Source organism: Gavialis gangeticus, unplaced genomic scaffold (genome assembly GCF_001723915.1).
Source record: "Gavialis gangeticus isolate Ggan-Ray unplaced genomic scaffold, GavGan_comp1, whole genome shotgun sequence".
Classification (NCBI taxonomy): Eukaryota; Metazoa; Chordata; order Crocodylia; family Gavialidae; genus Gavialis; species Gavialis gangeticus.
In genome coordinates this window covers 101172717-101189745 of record NW_017728992.1, presented here as the reverse complement: position 1 = coordinate 101189745, position 17029 = coordinate 101172717, and the positions used below count along the sequence as shown (strand labels likewise).

The window sequence follows — 17029 nt, the reverse complement described above, 5'->3', positions numbered from 1 at the left end:
AGCAGAAATGAAATGGCTAAACTTGTCATTCTGTACTTGTCCCTTAGTTTATGGGTACCCAGTTGGTTTCCAGCCATCAGTAGTTCCAGGAACTGGCAAATCTAATTTGCACCACTTTGATACCAAAGCAACACATTCAAGAACAGTGACAGACCAGCCAGCCCTTATTCCTCAAATAAACTATTTTATAATTCACAGTTTCTTTGCTCCATAATTCAGTTGGAATGTTCTATCTTCTGCCCTAAACACAATGTCAAAGGATATATTCTTTCTTCATTTCATTTTCTCAACTCTCTCTCTGCTGTTGACCAACAATCTTGTAAAACATTACAAGACAGAAACATATGCACCCACTCACGCTTTTGCTTGGATGCTGTTGCTTTTGCCAACAATCTGTTGACCATACTACTGCTTTGCAGCTGTATCTATCTTGCTGAAAAATATAATTTTCCTGTTCCTCACCCACTGCAAACTGCAAGGTTCCTGGGAGGTTTTTGTGATGATGTATGGGAATCGTTTGTTTTTAATTCTTCCAATAATATCGCACTCATACAGAAATACCAAGACAACAAACTCCAAAGACTGCTTTTGTACTCAGTAGCATTTAGTCAATGACATACTTGTATAGAAGACATCCTTGCATAACCTCTCCAGCTGAAGTTAGGAAATTCCTGAGGATCATAGCCAAACCGAATTCCTCTTCCATTAAGAGTGGTACCGTCTTCAATCTCAAACTTCATGTGGTGTAGATCAGGGAAAAAGTAATTCTTTTCAGGCCTTTCAAACAGAAAAAAAACCCATATGTTATCTATTTAGCTTCCCTGAGTGTTTAGGTTTGTGCTTATCAAAGAAAATTAATGCCCTCACTGTCAGCCATCATACTAATAAAAATATAATTGCAATTTCTGATTGCATCTCAAATATTCATTTTGGAACTAACTGTATTTCAGGTTATTTGCCAAATGTATTTGTCACTCAATTACTTAGTACATAAAAAGAGACAAATCCATTCTGATGTCAGTTTTAATAACATCATCATGTAAGTAAAAACTGCATTATAAATTTATGGCACCAGTTTATTTGCAGTTTGTCACCCAGATATCACCTCCATATCTAGGAGGCATGTTCCTATGTAGAATAGAAAAAATCTTCACCTTCCAAAGCAATTTGAAGACATTATCTAATTTCTATCTGACCTTTGTATGATAAAATGAAGCTCCAAGTTAAGGGCTTACAATTAAGTCCTGATAATTCAGGTTATGATCATAGGAAGGATTTACAATGTTTCTATTAATAAATTAAAATTTGTTCTCAGTTAAATTTAACTGGTATAACAGAGAAGCAACCTTCGCTCATTTTGTTTTCTTTTGAAATAACACCCAATATCTTACTACAAAAGATGGAATTGTTAACTACGTGATTATTTAAATGTGTACATAAGTTGAAACAAAACTCGTGGGCTGAAAAAAACAACCAACAAAACAGTAATGTAGTTAATACTGTAACTCACTGACTCATATTATCAACAACTTCATGATCGTGTCCTAAGAGAGAGCATGGAATACCCTAGACAGTTTTTGTTTTTGGTTTGTTTTTTTTTACCACAAACTAATCATCACAGCCAGACTTACTCTTGACAGGCCAGCCCCACTATGTGCTTTCTGCACTGGCAAGCACCCGATGGCTCACTGCACATAGGACTGACAGAGCCTCCAACATCACACTGGCAGCCTGTCAGGCAAAGATCAGAAGCCAAAGCTTTCATCAGAAAGAGTAATAAATGTTATCAGAAAATACAGTTCTCTAATTAGCCTGCCATTAACTGTTCTCTTCCTAAACCCTCTGAACTCTCCCCTGAGACTTTCAAGCAAAGTTAACACATTTGTGCATATTTCTATTATTTCTAATATTTCATAAGGATGTTTTAATACATGCAATTTCTTTTCCTGGTCAAAACATTAAGTAATAAAGAAAGCCATGCCTCATACTTAGCTATGATTAAAGTTTTATAAGTGTAACTATTCAGATTTTCTATTCAGTGGGAGCAGCTCCTGAAAAAATGATGTTAAAAGAGATAAGAGTGATACAAAGAGTGGGAACTTTTTTTTCATTTTATGAAACATTCAGAATGTTCATGTCCGATGGATTAAAACTATAATGTTGATTTGTTGAGCAAAAATTATACACAGGCAACGATTACAGATTTGCATCATAGTACATGCCTACATTTCTTAAAAAACAAATGGACAAAATATATTGTATATGGAGTTGATACCAGAAAATGGATTTCTGGCATACAACAAAGGACATCCCTAAAAATGATGCATATGATGTCAAACTAAGAAATAAATGCACTGGGTCAAAATTTTCAAAGCTATGGGTGTCTTTACATGAGTTCAGAGATGGAGAGGAGGTGTGCTTTAATTAGGGCTGCTTGCCAGAGACTCTCATGTATTCAGCATCCCGGGTTTCAAAGGGGAAGCAGGGACTTTAGTTAAAGCTCCCTGCTGCCATTTTGAAGCACAAGGATGCTGAATACATGCAACATCAAGGCTGCTGGAATGCACTAATTAGCTTAATCAAGTCTGCCCTGATGCATGCTAATTAGCATGCATGAGTGCAAGCTTCGGGCACATGTATAGGTGTCCTAAGTGCCTGTCTAAACCTATATTTTCCCTCTAAAATATGAGTGGGCCTGTTTTTCAGGAGTGCTAAGAACTCAGATATATCACCGAAATTAATAGGAGCTGCATGTGCTTAGCAACTTTGAAATTCAGACTATTCTCATGTAGATCCATGGTTTGGAAATTAGGTTTGAAAATCTTAGGTATAGCTTTTACCTCTGCACAGTAAGCCTATGGATCTTTAGAAATGACATGATCCAAAACTACATTTTAGAACCTCATATTATTTATAACCTAACAAAGCCCACTGAAATCACTGTTTTTTCCAGTGACTTCAGTATATTTTGAATTAGGCCCTAACAGAAAAGCTTTAAAACAGAAAATATATCTGAAAATTATTTGGTTTATTATTAGCCAGGACCTGAATACAGCATTTTTATGTTTTTTTCTGTAGCACCTGCAGATATTACAAACAACTAAACACAGCAGAATGCAATTCATGCAGGTATCAATGCTATTATTAATTCTTGCAAGAAAAACAAATAACTGTGACCTCAGGTCCCAGAAGGAAAGTGAAAGAAGAAACAATTTTCAAATATCTTGTTATAAAATAGACTTTCTTGTGATTAGTTAGGTATTTTGAAGGATAAACTAACCAAGTTATAGAGACTTACAGCAAGGTTTTCAACTTTGTTTAAAACCATATTGCTCCTCCAAAAGAGAGGGAAGAGATTTTGTCAGAAAGGAAGTGTGCACTATGGAAAATCTGCCCTGTTGCCACCTCTTTTAGAGGGCAAAAGGGGCTTGACTGATATAGAGCCATGAAGCTCAGCCTTTTTACATTGGTGAGCCAGGTGCTTAGGGAAAGAGCACAAAGGGCTGTAGAGGAGATCAGTAGCATGGCATAGAACAGAGGAGGAGACATACCAAGCTGAGGTGTTTGTCACTAATCCCCCATGCTGCAAGCAAGATGCAGTTACTTTAGGGGGTGGATCCGGCCCACAGACTTTAGGTTGAGTACCACTGGTATAGAGGACCTCAAGGAAAGTGAGGAAATATTCATAAGCAAAGCTCTTAGTTCACTATTAGGACTGTGCAAAGCTTCAGGTGGTGATTCGATTTGGAGGAGATTGGGCCTGATTTAGTGGCTAAATCTCCCAATCCGAATTGAATCGGGGAACCAATGAAAAGGTCCGAATCTTCGGAAAAGATTTGGAGAACTTCAATGATTTGGACAGTCCCTGGTGGCTGCAGCAGGGAGCTGCAGCCAGACTCGGAGCTGGTAAGTAGGAGGTGAGGGAGGGGAAGCTGGAAGAAGGGACCATGGAGGGACCCCTACCCGGCCCCAACCCCTGCCTGCTCCCCCAGCCTTGCCCTCCTCCCCATTTCCTGGTTTTTTAAAAGAAGTCCCACTCACCAGGTGCTGCCAGGTTGGGGGGCAATCCCCGCTGCCCCCCACTGTGTGGGGGTCTCTGCCATGAACCCCCGACCCTCCCCCTCACTCCCTCAGCCCCCCATGGCTGACCTGCCCACCCCAGTTCCAGCCCTTTAAGAAAAAAAACCTAAGAAAACCCTGCAGTGGCCTCGGGGCTTCAGGGGTCTTGAGCAGAGCCCCCCACATGGCATGGGGCAGTGGGGATTGCCCCCCTCACCAGCAGGAACAATGAATCAGGGTGGGGGGTGGTTCTCAGGGGTTTTTTTCCTTAAAGGGCTGGAACTGTGGCGGGGCACACATGGGAGGGGCTGGGGAAGCAGGGGGGACTGAGGGGCTCATGCAGAGCCCCCCCATCCAGTGTGGGACAATGTGGGACAGCGGGGATTGCCCCCTCGCCCGGTAGCACCTGCTGAGTCGAGGCTTTTTTTTTCTCAAAGTGCTGGGAGCTGGGGCAGCCATTGCCGGGCTGGGACAGCGGGCGGGGAACGGGTATGGCCTGGGTGATTCAGAGATTTGGCTGAAGCCGAATCTCTGAATCAGATTTGGCTGAATCAATTTGGGACAGTGATTCGAATCACCAAATCGAATCACTGTCCCCCAAACTGGCCAAATCCAAATCCAAAGCAAACACTAGCCGCTTCGCACAGGCCTATTCACTATATGTGCACAAATTGGGATCTGTACTTGTGCACTTACAATGAGCAATCACAAGCAACAGTGCAAAAAAACTACACATAAATGTAATTTGGTGTGCAAATAAATACCATGCTTTAAAAGTGCAGCCTACAGAATCCTAAAGACATTCACACCACATGAAAGCATCCTGGTAGACGTTATTTATTATTCACTTTATACTAATGGAAATATTCATTTTCCTTTTTACCTTGACATCCAAAATAATTCCTGTTTTCCACAGCATAATAGCCAGCTTCACAAGTATCACAAGAATCACCACAAACATAAGGCTTGCAATAACACTGACCATCCTCCTGGGGAAAAAAACTTGGTCAAAACTATTTCAACATTCCTTTCATTATTTCTTATTCTTGAAGGAAAGGAAACAAAAATCCCGATCTGACCAAATAAGTTATTTCTACTGTCATCTATCCTACTCAACGGACAAATTAAATGATCATACTCCAGAGCCTTAAAAAACTCTCAGGGAAAATTATATCTGGTATGTCTAGAATGTCACCAGTCATTTGCCCATATAAAGGTAATACTTAACTCTATCTTTGCAACCTTCCTGAAGGTTAAAACAATATAACTGTATACAAACTTAATTTCTGTTCACCTGTCGACACTCTCCAACTCCACTTAGTGTTCCAGTCACATCACAATGGCACCCTGTGGAGACAGACATACTGATAATCTACATTTCAACTTCATATGAGGCTTTGGACAAAAGTCAGCAGAACCCAAAATTACAATGCCCTGAGCATTAATGCAAATTTTACTCTGGAAGCCACAATGCCTCCAGGAGTTTCAAAGCACAGAAGAGCACAAATCCACCTCACAGGGATTCAGAATACACTCTATGTTATGGCCAGGAAAGGGGGAAGGAGGAATAAGGCTTGCACTATAAACCTCACTAACAGGGAGAGATCCCCTCCATACATAGAAACTGCAATGGTGGCCAGTTCCTGAGGCTACAAATAAACATTGCATTTATCCCAGGATAAACCATTTTATCCTGAGACAAAGCGCAATCATTCAGATGTCCATGTCCACTGTCCTAAAATAAAACCTAAAAAGGTTCATGGGATAAGAAGTAGCAATAGTTTATCCCATCATATGGCAAAGTACATGGGAACAGTTATCCTGAGATTGCATTCTTTAATCAATGGCAGAAAACCAGCAATGCATTCAGCCACTCACTAAACTCTGATTAGAAGCACAACATATGTGTACATGCCAATCTTGGAACATGTCTGTTCTGAGACAAACACAGGCACAACTTGCCCAGGGACAAGTGCAGCGTCTGTTCCTAGCTTAAGGGGTAGAATTGGAGCAAGTGACAAAGATGAGAAAAAGGACCAAGAGTGACAGTTTCTTGTAGCCTTTGTTCCCTTGTGTAACTGCAGGTGTCATCCACAGAATAGTCCTGAATCATTCTGTTTTTACAAAAAAAACCAAAACAGGCTTAAATTTAGGTTTTTGTAATTGTTTGCCTTTTCTCCTCCTCGTGCCAAAGACCGAAACTTTTCTGATTATTGGTGGTGCCTGTGTGGAGTAAACAACAGTTTCTGCCAGCCTGCCTGACTATTCTGTACTTTCCAAGGCTACCCCTGGGACCATTACAACATTTTTTCATGAAATATAAATGAAACAAATATTACAGGAACTGCTCTTGCTGACAGAGAGGCTTTGTGCTGCCACGGATGAGCTAGGACGATAGGACTATTGTTCCCTGCCTGGGAGGTAGAACAGACACATTCCAAAAAAGCAGAGGTAACTGGCCTCTGGGGAGAAGATACATTGAATTTAGTCCTGCAATAATATTGGAAATAGTTTTAGAACTGGCCATTTATCCCATCTTTACACCTAGTTGATTACTGCTGCAATATAATCCACTGGAAGAGAGACATATGGTATTGAATAAGAGAGGCTGTATAGATAAAGGTTGTTCTATGATTTAAAAACAGAGATCATACCATAGCATTGCTATCTGTTGAGAACTAGCTGCAACCACATATTGATCAAAATTAACTTAGACATAAGCCAAAGCAGTCCAGCCAAATTCTGAAGTCAACACAACTTTTTTTTCAACTCTTGGTAACTTTAATTGGTTAGAATTCACCATCAGATGAGTCAGAACATTTTCTCCAAACAAAGGGCCACAGTCTTTTCTCAGTTTTAATACAAAACTCCAATGAAATAAAAATAGGGTTAACAACAGATTTATCTCAGTGTAACTGGGTGCATCTACACGTGAAATTAATGCAATTCAATAAACTCTGGGGCAGTCTGCACCAGAGTTAACTGCTCCTGGGTGTAGCATCTACACATGTGCCTGGGACAGCAGCAATTTGAACTGGGGTGGAGCAGGCCTCCAGCTGACTGGGCTGATCAGGTGCAATTTTACACCCTAGGTCACTGTATACACGTGCATTTTGGTGCAGTAAAATACTCCTACCTATGGTGGAGTTTATTAATTTACTGCACCCTACTGCCAGTGCATGGGTAGACAATAATGCTTTACTGCAAAGCTAATTAGTCTACTCCACAGTAAAGTGCATATGTAGCTACACCCACTGAGAGCAGAATAAAGCTCATATTTAAATACTAATGCCAGCTGAATGTTGAGAATGACTGTAGAAATCCTGGTATGAAAGTGTCAGCAGTATAAAAATGCATTCTTACCAACAGTAGTTACAGTAACTAACAAAGTTTTGTATCATTATCATAACTAACAATTAATGATAAGAGATTAATATCTTTAATAACCTAAAGAAAGGCATGTCAAGGCCTACCTATACATCCATCAGGGTTTTCTCTGGCTAGATTCCAGTAAAGTGGTTTGCATCTGCTGCAGGAAGGACCTTCAACATGCTGCAAGCACTGACAGTAGTCCTCATGGTAGAAAAGAATCAAACATGGCATGTTCCAGTGCACAGATTTTAAATAAATAAATAAATAAATATAGATAGATAGATAGATAGCATTAAAGAAATATCCTTTGAAGAATTATTTTTCCCCCTACTATGGAATCCATGGTAATTAAATTATGAGCAACACTGCCTTGCTGCATTCCATCTTCAGGAAGGATACTTCTTCACACAGGATGCAAAAGAAAACTAACTTCTGCTAGCCTACAGCTGCTAGGCCTTGAAATTTTGCTATCTGAACTACCTAGAACTTTTATCAGCTGAATATTTCAACAAATGATCAGAAAATAGATGCTTGAGGGAAAAAGCATGTTTTCACATATTTCAAAAACCTACCAGAATGTATCTGATCAGATACAACCCCCCCTGCAAAAACCCACACCTGTTTTACCAGATCAGCTTGTGCAACTTTTTTCACAGTATAAAACCAAACCACATATGCACCCAGTGTATTCAATAATTACACATGTGGTGGGGCAATTCTTAATATATATTTTAACATCAGTAGTATAATACTTACAAAATGAGAATCAAGGGTACCTGCAGGGTCACAGTCACTGCTGGCTCCTTTACGAAAGTAAAAAATAAACATATTTGAGCATTAAAAAAAACCCACAGAACCAAACAAAAGCAACAAAAGCAAGTATACTTTAGAAACTTAAATTTAACTTTAAAACAAATTGTAAATTTTAATGATCATGGTATTCCTAAGTATTTAGAATAGTTTAGAATATTTATTTTGATATAATGTTATCACATTCATTTGCACAGATATGTCAGGCTAAATGGCTAAGTACAGACAGTCAAAAAGCCTGAGGCTGAATTAATTCAGTCTCTGCAGGTTAATCTAAGCTTCAAAGATTGAACCAATATGTAAATGAACAGACATTTACTTGCGATTCAAGAAATGCAGCCACATGCCTGCAGTGGCTCAAGTCAGAAGCTAGGGGGGTGCTAGATTATGGCTCTCTGGGCTGTGCGTTTGCTTCATCTTACTGCTGCCATAGATGGCAGGAGAAAATATTATTTGGGGGGATAATCCCCGCCCCTCCCTCCCACTGGGCCATTGTGGGGCCGGTGTGCACTAATGATGTACACAGCAGCTGCAGAGGAGAGCATGGCAGGAGTGCTGTGCACAACGCTGTGGCAGCAGGGCATGGCAGTGGCGCTGCTGCTGTCACCAGCTGCCACAAACTTAGTTTGGGGAACTAAGCCCCGTTAGCCCCACCCTTCTGCCACCTATGCTTGCTGCCCCTGAGGTCTCTGGGATTTGTAGTCTAGACTCACAGCAGCAGGACTCTGTAGGGTTGCTCATCATTTCCTCTTCCTGCTTCTGGGTACCTCTGGGATTTGTATTCCTCAGTTGCAGCCAGCACTAAATAAGCTAGCCAGACACGGCAGCTCTGCACTCAGGGGAAGGTGAGTTTAAATCCCATCCCTGGACCCAGCCCCTGCACCCCCCCAGGGTTTACCTGGGAGGGCCAGTGAGGCAGACCTCACTGCTCCAGCCGGGGAGCAGAGGGGCAGGGCCAGCCCTGCTCTCTGGAGAAGACAGCCCAGCCCAGGGCTGCAAAGCATGCTGGGGGACTGTGATTTAACTTGAACCAGGAAGGGGTTTGGGACAGAAGTTTCATAAACTGGTTTGACCTAAATCAGTTAAGTCTGATACTATCTTCAACCAGGTTCATCTTAAACCAGTTTAGCCATTTTGAAACTAGTTTATATACACTAAACTTCTGTTCTGTTACAGTCTTAAACCAGTTTCTGATGGCTTAAAACAGTTTGTGTAACTTCTGTCCCTAGCCAAGGAGTGAAAGGGAAAGAGAGAACACTGAGAATGAAGGCTATTTTTTTAAATTAACTATGCCACCAGTTTAAAAGGTCAAATTCACAAAGTCCAGTGTATGAAGAGAGAGAAAAAAAAATGATGCACTAGTTCACATGACTGATTTATATTCCCAAGGTATTCTTTGCATGTTTCAGTGGGATTTCTATGTAACTTATGTACAATAAAGTGTTTTAAAGTGCTTTGTGGTAGACATTTATGTAATTTACCTAAATAAAATAATTTTATTTCCATCAAAAACCATACCTTGACAATAGGGGAAATTATAGGCTCCTGAAAGGCACCTGTCGCACTTTTGTCCTGTAATGCCTCTTCGACACTCACACTGCCCTGTTGCTGGGTCACATGTGCCATGGTAGGAACCATGTGGAGAACACTGACAAGCTGAAAAAAATTAATTATTTATAGCGATAATAAGGTTCAGGTTGTTTGTAATGGGAAATAACTTGTTTCAAGACTGAGATGCTTTAAAAGTTGTGATCATTACTTCCCTGGATTTTCACTGAAAAATAGTGCTCTATCTAGGTCACGGGCTCAAAGTTTTTTGACTCGTGGCACCCCTCCATTGCCTTTGTGAATTATGTGGACCCTATGTCAAAAATTAACTTATTATAGTGCTCATCTGCTTGAGGGGCCAGGGAAGGAGAAGCAGCAGGTGGTAGGAAAAAACTTGCACTCATCTCATCACAGGAACCTCTCTCCCAGTGGCACCCTTCAACAGCTGTAACAGCACCCTGGTTGAGAATCAGTGTTCTAGGTAGTCATTTATATTGTACTAATCACCATAAAATCTGTGTGCCTTAGGAAAAGCATGCAATTCCGTGTATGTGGTGACATATCAATTTGGTTACTCTTTTTTATTCTAAACAATAACTGGTAGGGTTATCAGAAATTACAGTTCACTCATCTTTCTGTTCTTTCTTACATTCTAAGAGCAAACAAAAGAGTTTGTGTGCCTGTGTTTCCATATTGCTACTGAAAAACAAAAGCAACGGTTTTGTCTAGATGAGGATTTCAAGGGGTGACAGCAGGACATGGCATAAAAAGCTAAATATTTTTTTCACCTTTAAATCATACTCCAGACCAATGATTTTCAACCAGGGTGCTGTGGCACCCTGAGGTGCCTTGAGAATCCTTTCAAGGGTGTTGTGGGTTGCCATGCAATGTCAACAATATTATGTGTGCAAACTTGATTCTTAAGATAGACACAAAGTTTTCAAATTGGAATCCAAAATATTAAAAACATTCTGGCCTGTTGTAGTGTTCCCAAGTTCTTTGCAACAGAAGAATTTTACCATGAAAACAGTTTGGTTTCGTGTTATCTTCAGATTTCTGTCCACAAGACACAAGTCTTGCCACAATGTTAACATATACTTAAAAGGAGGGACAGACAAACAAATTATACCTCGTTAAAGGGGATAAAGAATGATAACTGCCATGTGTCTGCTCCTAAAGCAGGACAGCTTTCCCCTGAATAGAATAAGACTAAATTACCATGGTTTAGCAGATAGGAGTTAACACTTCTACCCCAACTCTTTGCTTCCAAAAGTCTTTCGCTATTCTTTGCTTTTGACTTGGTATAATTTCTTCATCTGTCCATTTTCTGAGTTTATGCCCTATAAGTAATCCCAGTGAAGTGAATGTAACTACTCAACTCATGAAACTAATGATAGCATTTCTCTACAGCAGTGGTTCTCAACCTATTTGCTATATTGGGCCACACTTACAGCTCTCAATATGTTATGTGAGCCACAACACACAGCTGAGGGGGCCCCCAGCTCCATGCCCTGGCAATGGTCCCAGCTGAGGTGGTGGTTTTGTCTAGATGACGTCCCCTGGTCCCAGATGAGGTGGCAGTTGCTGGGGCTGAAGCAGAGCCTGGCTCTCCACCCCCCCAAGCCTCTGGTGGCATGGCCAAAGCAGAATCGATGGGGAGGGGGTGGATAAGAGCTGCCCGCTGTGGGCTCCAGGCTCCCCACCCTGCTGCCTTCCCCTGGGGCCTCTGCAGCCCAGTGGGCAGGACCCAGCATCAGTGGGCAGGGAGGCTTGGTCCTGCTACTGGGAACCCAGAGCCAACTGCACTGCCATGGCAAGGTACCCCCTGTCTGCCTGGCAGCATTGGTGAAGCAGAGTTGTGCCCCTGCTGCTGCCAGGCAGTCAGGGGGAGCCTTGCCATGGTGGCACAGCTGGCATGGGGCTCCCAGGAGTGGCACCAAGCCTCTTCACCCCACTTTGTTGCAGAGGCCCCCAGGGGTAGGGGAGCAGGCAGCCCACATCTGCCCCCACCCCATGCACAAATATGAGGGGCACATGCTCCCCCATGCTCTCCCATGTCTCTCTCACCAGGCACTGTGCGGCGGTGGGGAGCCAGCCCTCCCTTCTGCCCCTGGACAAGCTGCCTGTGGCTTCGTCCTGCACCCTGGCTGGGCCCCGTGGCCGTACATTCCCACCTTGGCCCTGGGCCCCATGCACTGGCCCTTGCCCCAGCCCTGCCCTACTCTACTCGCTCCCCCCTTTCACCATGAGGGCCTCAATCTGCCCCCCCCACATAGACTCACCTGAAGGGAGCTTACAGGAGCTGATCTCCACACAGCCTGGCTCCCACATGTATGTATGCATGCATGCAAACATGCATGTGGTGCCCCCTGGCTCCCATCACCCTCCTCCCCCTCCCCCCAGCTGCAAGCAGCCCCTTGCAAGCTGGAACTCTGCCAGCCTGCAAGGGGAAACTTGCCATTTCCCATGTTTTTCTGTCTTACTTTAACAAACTGCAGGCCGCAATCTTTACATTTTTTTAACAGGCTGTCAAATGGGCCACAGTAGCGTGTTGACTGGGCTGTGGGTTGAGAACCACTGCTCTATAAGATCCAGGTTACAAAGATGAAATTGCCAATGACAATTGTTTTTACAAAATAGAAGTTCATTTCCTCAATAGAGAGGGCCATATACAGACAGGGGAAAAAAAATCAATTAATTTTTTTTGTTTAGTTTTTTTCCAGAGATGTGGGTATAATCAAGCTTTTAAACAATATAATTTGTCAGGTATTGCAAATTGCAAACAAATTATTAATAAGCTGATCCTCAAGAGAAAAAAATTCCTGTTCATGATGGTCAAATAACATGGGGACCATGACAACCATCATGAAATTATGCAAAACTATTTGCAGCTAGTCTTATTTTAAAAACACAGCTTGAACAATTCATCTACTTGATAACTGTAATTTATCTTGGGTGTGTGATATTAACCAAGTAATTGATTTTGGACTGAATCAATGGAACTGCTCATACCAGTAAAGCTATTGACATGACTGAAAGTTTACAGCATGTGTTAACTAGCCACAGGCTAATATACCTCAAAAAATCTGCAATGCATCATTTACTTTAAAGCAAACTATTTGAGTTAAACCTAGCTTCTTGACTAAGGTTTTAGTTGACCAAGGTAGAATTGCTAAAGGTTGTGGCCATTGTTTATACTGGACTTTCAGAATAGGACTACACAATAAAATTAAAGCGCACTTGCAGCAGGCAAACCTATGCTTGTTGTAATCCAGCTAACACAAGCAACGACAATGAAGACATGGCAGCACAGGCCTCAGCAAAGACTAGCAGACTGAAACCCCTGAAGGGACTCTGAGTTCATATTGTAGTTGCTAGCAAGTTCTGATACCTGTGTCACTGTGGCTTCACCACTATTTCTGTCTATGCTTGCTAGTTCAAAGCTCAACCTGCTATGCCTACACATGATGCAGTCATACCTTCATTTTGCTCTGTAGGCACTAACACAAATCCTAGCTGAAACAAGGCCTGAGCAGGTAGGGAGGTTTCCAGGAAGTATAGGTGGTACCTCACTTACTTGCCCCACAGGCTAGGTACATTCAAAAACCCTGAGGTGAAATTGATCTAAGTTATGCGGTTTTCTGTAAGTGGTGCAGTTTAGACAAGTAGCAAAAAGAGCACACATTCATACTTTGGTTGCTGGGAGGCCAAATTTTAAATCAGGTTCCACCATTTTTAAACCAGTCTGTGTGCACCACACTTCTGTTCTGTTCTGGGTATAGACTGGTTTCTAATTACTTATACCAGTAAAAGTATAATCTCTATATCTGGCCTACAGAGTTTCCTGCAATAAACAGAAGGAAGGAGAACTGTCACTCTTCCTGCCTCTACCGACCTGCACCTTCACCTGATTCAAAGTTTTATATAGAAAAGCTTTTGAGGGAATTACTGATTTCCTGTGTAACAGCAAACAAAAGAAAAGCACAGCAAAAGGAGGAATAGCTGTTACTCACGCAAGCAGCTGGGGTAACTGTAATAGCCCGGAGCACATTGGTCGCATCTAAGACCAGCATAGTTGGGATGGCACTGGCACTGACCTCTAGGGCCACATCCATTGTCCACTGAGCCAAGTGCATTGCAGCTACACTCTGCCAAAGTAAAAATAATAAATAACTACCCACACAGCTACTTGACTAAACCAGCAGTTATTTAAAAAAAAAAACAACCCCCCCTGCTAAAAAAAACAAAGAAACCTCACACCTTTGGCTCAAAAACAAGCATGAGGAATTTGACCAAAACCATAATTTTACTAGCAAAAAAATAAACATCTTCAAATAGGAACTTAGAATGCAATTACCGTCTTAACTGTGATAATCTTGTTCTTACTGTGATGCAATAATTTATGGTTTAAAGATTTAGTCTGATCCTTTCAAACTACATGTAAGGCACAGAAATTTACTTTGAAACCGATTTACTTCGAAAACATGAAGCTAAGTATTTAAAATCTTAAAAAAATAAGTATTCATAAAGTAGGACCCTATCTGGACTGGTATGCCATAATGACTAACAAGCAATTTATCAGCCTAAGCACTGGATACAAAGTGTACATATTAAAAACTGCTGACCTACTTTTGTTTCAACAAAATGTCATGTGAATTGCTGCCACAGTGCAAAACAGCTGATTTATTTGCTGTGTATGGCATGAATCACACTGTCAGGCTGTAACTGTTGTCTGGGTTGGTGCTTTTACAGCAGTTATAGATCTACTAATACTCTGGACCCAGTGCACCTGCTCTTGCCTGGTCTCAGAAGCAAAACAATCCTGGGCATAGCTAGTATTTAAGACCACTTAGGAATCTGTGGTCATAAGCTTGAGCCAAGGGGTCGTGTTCAAACACTTGGCAAATATCAGACCACAAAAACAAATGAGTGGAAAGACTTAATTCAGTCCTATCACTGCTGCTGTTCTGACAGGTAGAAATGAAAACAAATAAGGCACACGCTATTTGTGTATTGCTTCCACTTCTCTGTTTCTGGTTCCCCTTTCAGTACCTCTCTCTCCAGAAGCCAATTCTGTCTTACTCTGTGTTCATTTCACATGCTCAAGGAAAGTACTAGGGCTCATACTCAGTGAGAGCTAGGAATTCTACCCCAGCAAATCCACATCCACCTCTCCTCAAAACATAAAACACACCTACTTCTGTAGCACCAATGCCTGCATCATGTGAAAGACAGATGGTTAAACTCTCCATCTCACTTCAATAGAGTTGACTCAATATAAGTGTTTAACTTTGATCCTACTTCCATTAAAATAAGGGAATTGCTTCTTTTGATTTCAATTAGGCAGGACCAAGCTATAAGACAGAAGAAAACCTAGCCCAGACTAGTGCATATAATTGATGAGAACAGTGATGTGTTTCCAAATGGGGTGCGCACACAGATGGATAATGCTGGGTACTAAACAGAACTCTTTTTATGATCAATTTAAGTATTTCTGCTAATATGTTATGTAGAAAACTATTGCCTATGGTCCTACCATCTATTCTCACTTTTGTATTATGATTATATTTCATAGTTTTCATAGTTTTCCTAGAAACTATGAAACTATTTAAGTAATCAATGGTAAAGGAGAAATTGACACCTTTTTTGTACTTGGGATCTTCATTTAACTTTTCTCTGTTCCGTTCAATTATCTTTCTTTAGTCTTTTCTGTGACTTGTTTTTATTATGATATTTTATGCCTTGTATATTTAATTTCAGGCTTCAGTGTTAAAAGTTCAAACTGGTTCAATATGGGCTTCATTTGCTCTACTAGATTGCTACTTGATTCACTTCCAAGTTAAAAAATATATATTGCATGGGGTTAGTATTTTAAAACCACTGAACTGCATGTACCAATGAAGAATGTTGATTTGATGTTTTTCATTAGAACATTTTAATGTGCTCCAGATCCAAAAAGGCACAGCAGTACAGTAATTGTTCATTCCATCCATTTTGTTTTTTAAACTAAATTTATTATTTTGTGTTTTTTTCTCTAAAAGCATAAAGGATTCTGCAGTCCTTTCACAGGGCATATAACAAGTATACAGAGCCCATAAAGAAGGCGTCAGTTATAGTTAGGGCTGTCAATTAAATTGCCGTTAACGTTCACAATTAATACAAGAACCAATTAACACATGAATTTTTTTAATGTGTTAATCATGCTTGTGGTTTTGAAGCCTGTCTCTGGGCTTCTCTCCACCACTGTCATCACCACCTCCAGGCCACCCAGCAGGGTGGTAATGGCAGTGCAGAGGAGCTGCATGGCAACGTGGGCTCTGGGCTGCTGCAGGAGGAAATGGGGGTGGGGAGGGGTACTGATATATTGGTGCCATATCAGGACGCCATGTGCAGGCGCACAGCCACAGCATGCATGTGGCCAGGAATGCAGCCTGACAGTGTGTAGAGCACTGCCCAACAGATAAGTCTGTAGAGAGGAAGGGGAAGGGGAAGGGGAAGGTGGGGGGGGAGGAGGTCAGCCAGATCAAGGCTCCCATCGTGAAAGAGAGAATAGATCAGGGGCAGGGGCAGGGGCTGGGATGAATGGGACCCTGGGGCCAGGGCTAGGGTAGGTTGTGGGACAGAGCCATGGGAGGCTTGTCCAGGGGTGCACGGGTAGGGGAGTCTCCCTGCTGCTGTACACATCCCTGGGGGAGGTATGGGGGGCATATGCCCCCCCGGTTTTGTGTGCAGGGCAGAGGTGGGCTGTCCACTGTGGGGTGAAGCTACATGCCCTGCTGCCTTTGCCCTGGGTGCCATGCACTGGCCATGCGACCCCTGCCCACCTAGCAGAGGGAGGCACAACATGGCGTCATGTGGCTCCTGGGGCAAAGGCAGCAGGGTGCAGAGCCCCAGCCCACAACAGGCATCCCACCTCTACCCCGCACACATATTCAAAGAGCACATGCTCCCCATGCCTCCCCCAGGGGTGTGCGCAGCAGCATGGGATCAGCCTCCACCCTGCACTCCTGGATAAGCCTCCTGCAGCTCCATCCCATGAGCTGCCAGGGTCCCACTCACCCCAGCCCCTACCCCCGCCCCCCTCACCATGGGGTTCTTGATCGCTCCCCTGCCCTTCCCCTCCACAGACTTATCTGCCAAGCACTGCTCCATATGTCACTTGGCTGCATTTCTGTAGGGTTACCGTATTTCCAGTTTCCAGGGGACAGGGGTTACCGTATTTCCAGTTTCCAGGGGCAGG

At 42.3% G+C, this 17029-nt stretch overlaps 1 protein-coding gene across 1 annotated transcript in view; it reads right to left on the bottom strand.

The window, feature by feature from the left end:
• LAMA3 (laminin subunit alpha 3) overlaps window positions 1-17029 on the bottom strand; it is a gene marked incomplete at its 5' end in the record, with an annotated part of 261166 nt that overhangs the window by 148615 nt on the left and 95522 nt on the right. The window contains 8 exons of the mRNA XM_019526339.1: window positions 621-777; window positions 1632-1731; window positions 4943-5048; window positions 5354-5406; window positions 7533-7632; window positions 8188-8234; window positions 9760-9897; window positions 13803-13937. Of these exons, the coding sequence (XP_019381884.1) occupies window positions 621-777; window positions 1632-1731; window positions 4943-5048; window positions 5354-5406; window positions 7533-7632; window positions 8188-8234; window positions 9760-9897; window positions 13803-13937 (836 nt within the window). The remainder of the gene's footprint in view (window positions 1-620; window positions 778-1631; window positions 1732-4942; window positions 5049-5353; window positions 5407-7532; window positions 7633-8187; window positions 8235-9759; window positions 9898-13802; window positions 13938-17029) is intronic.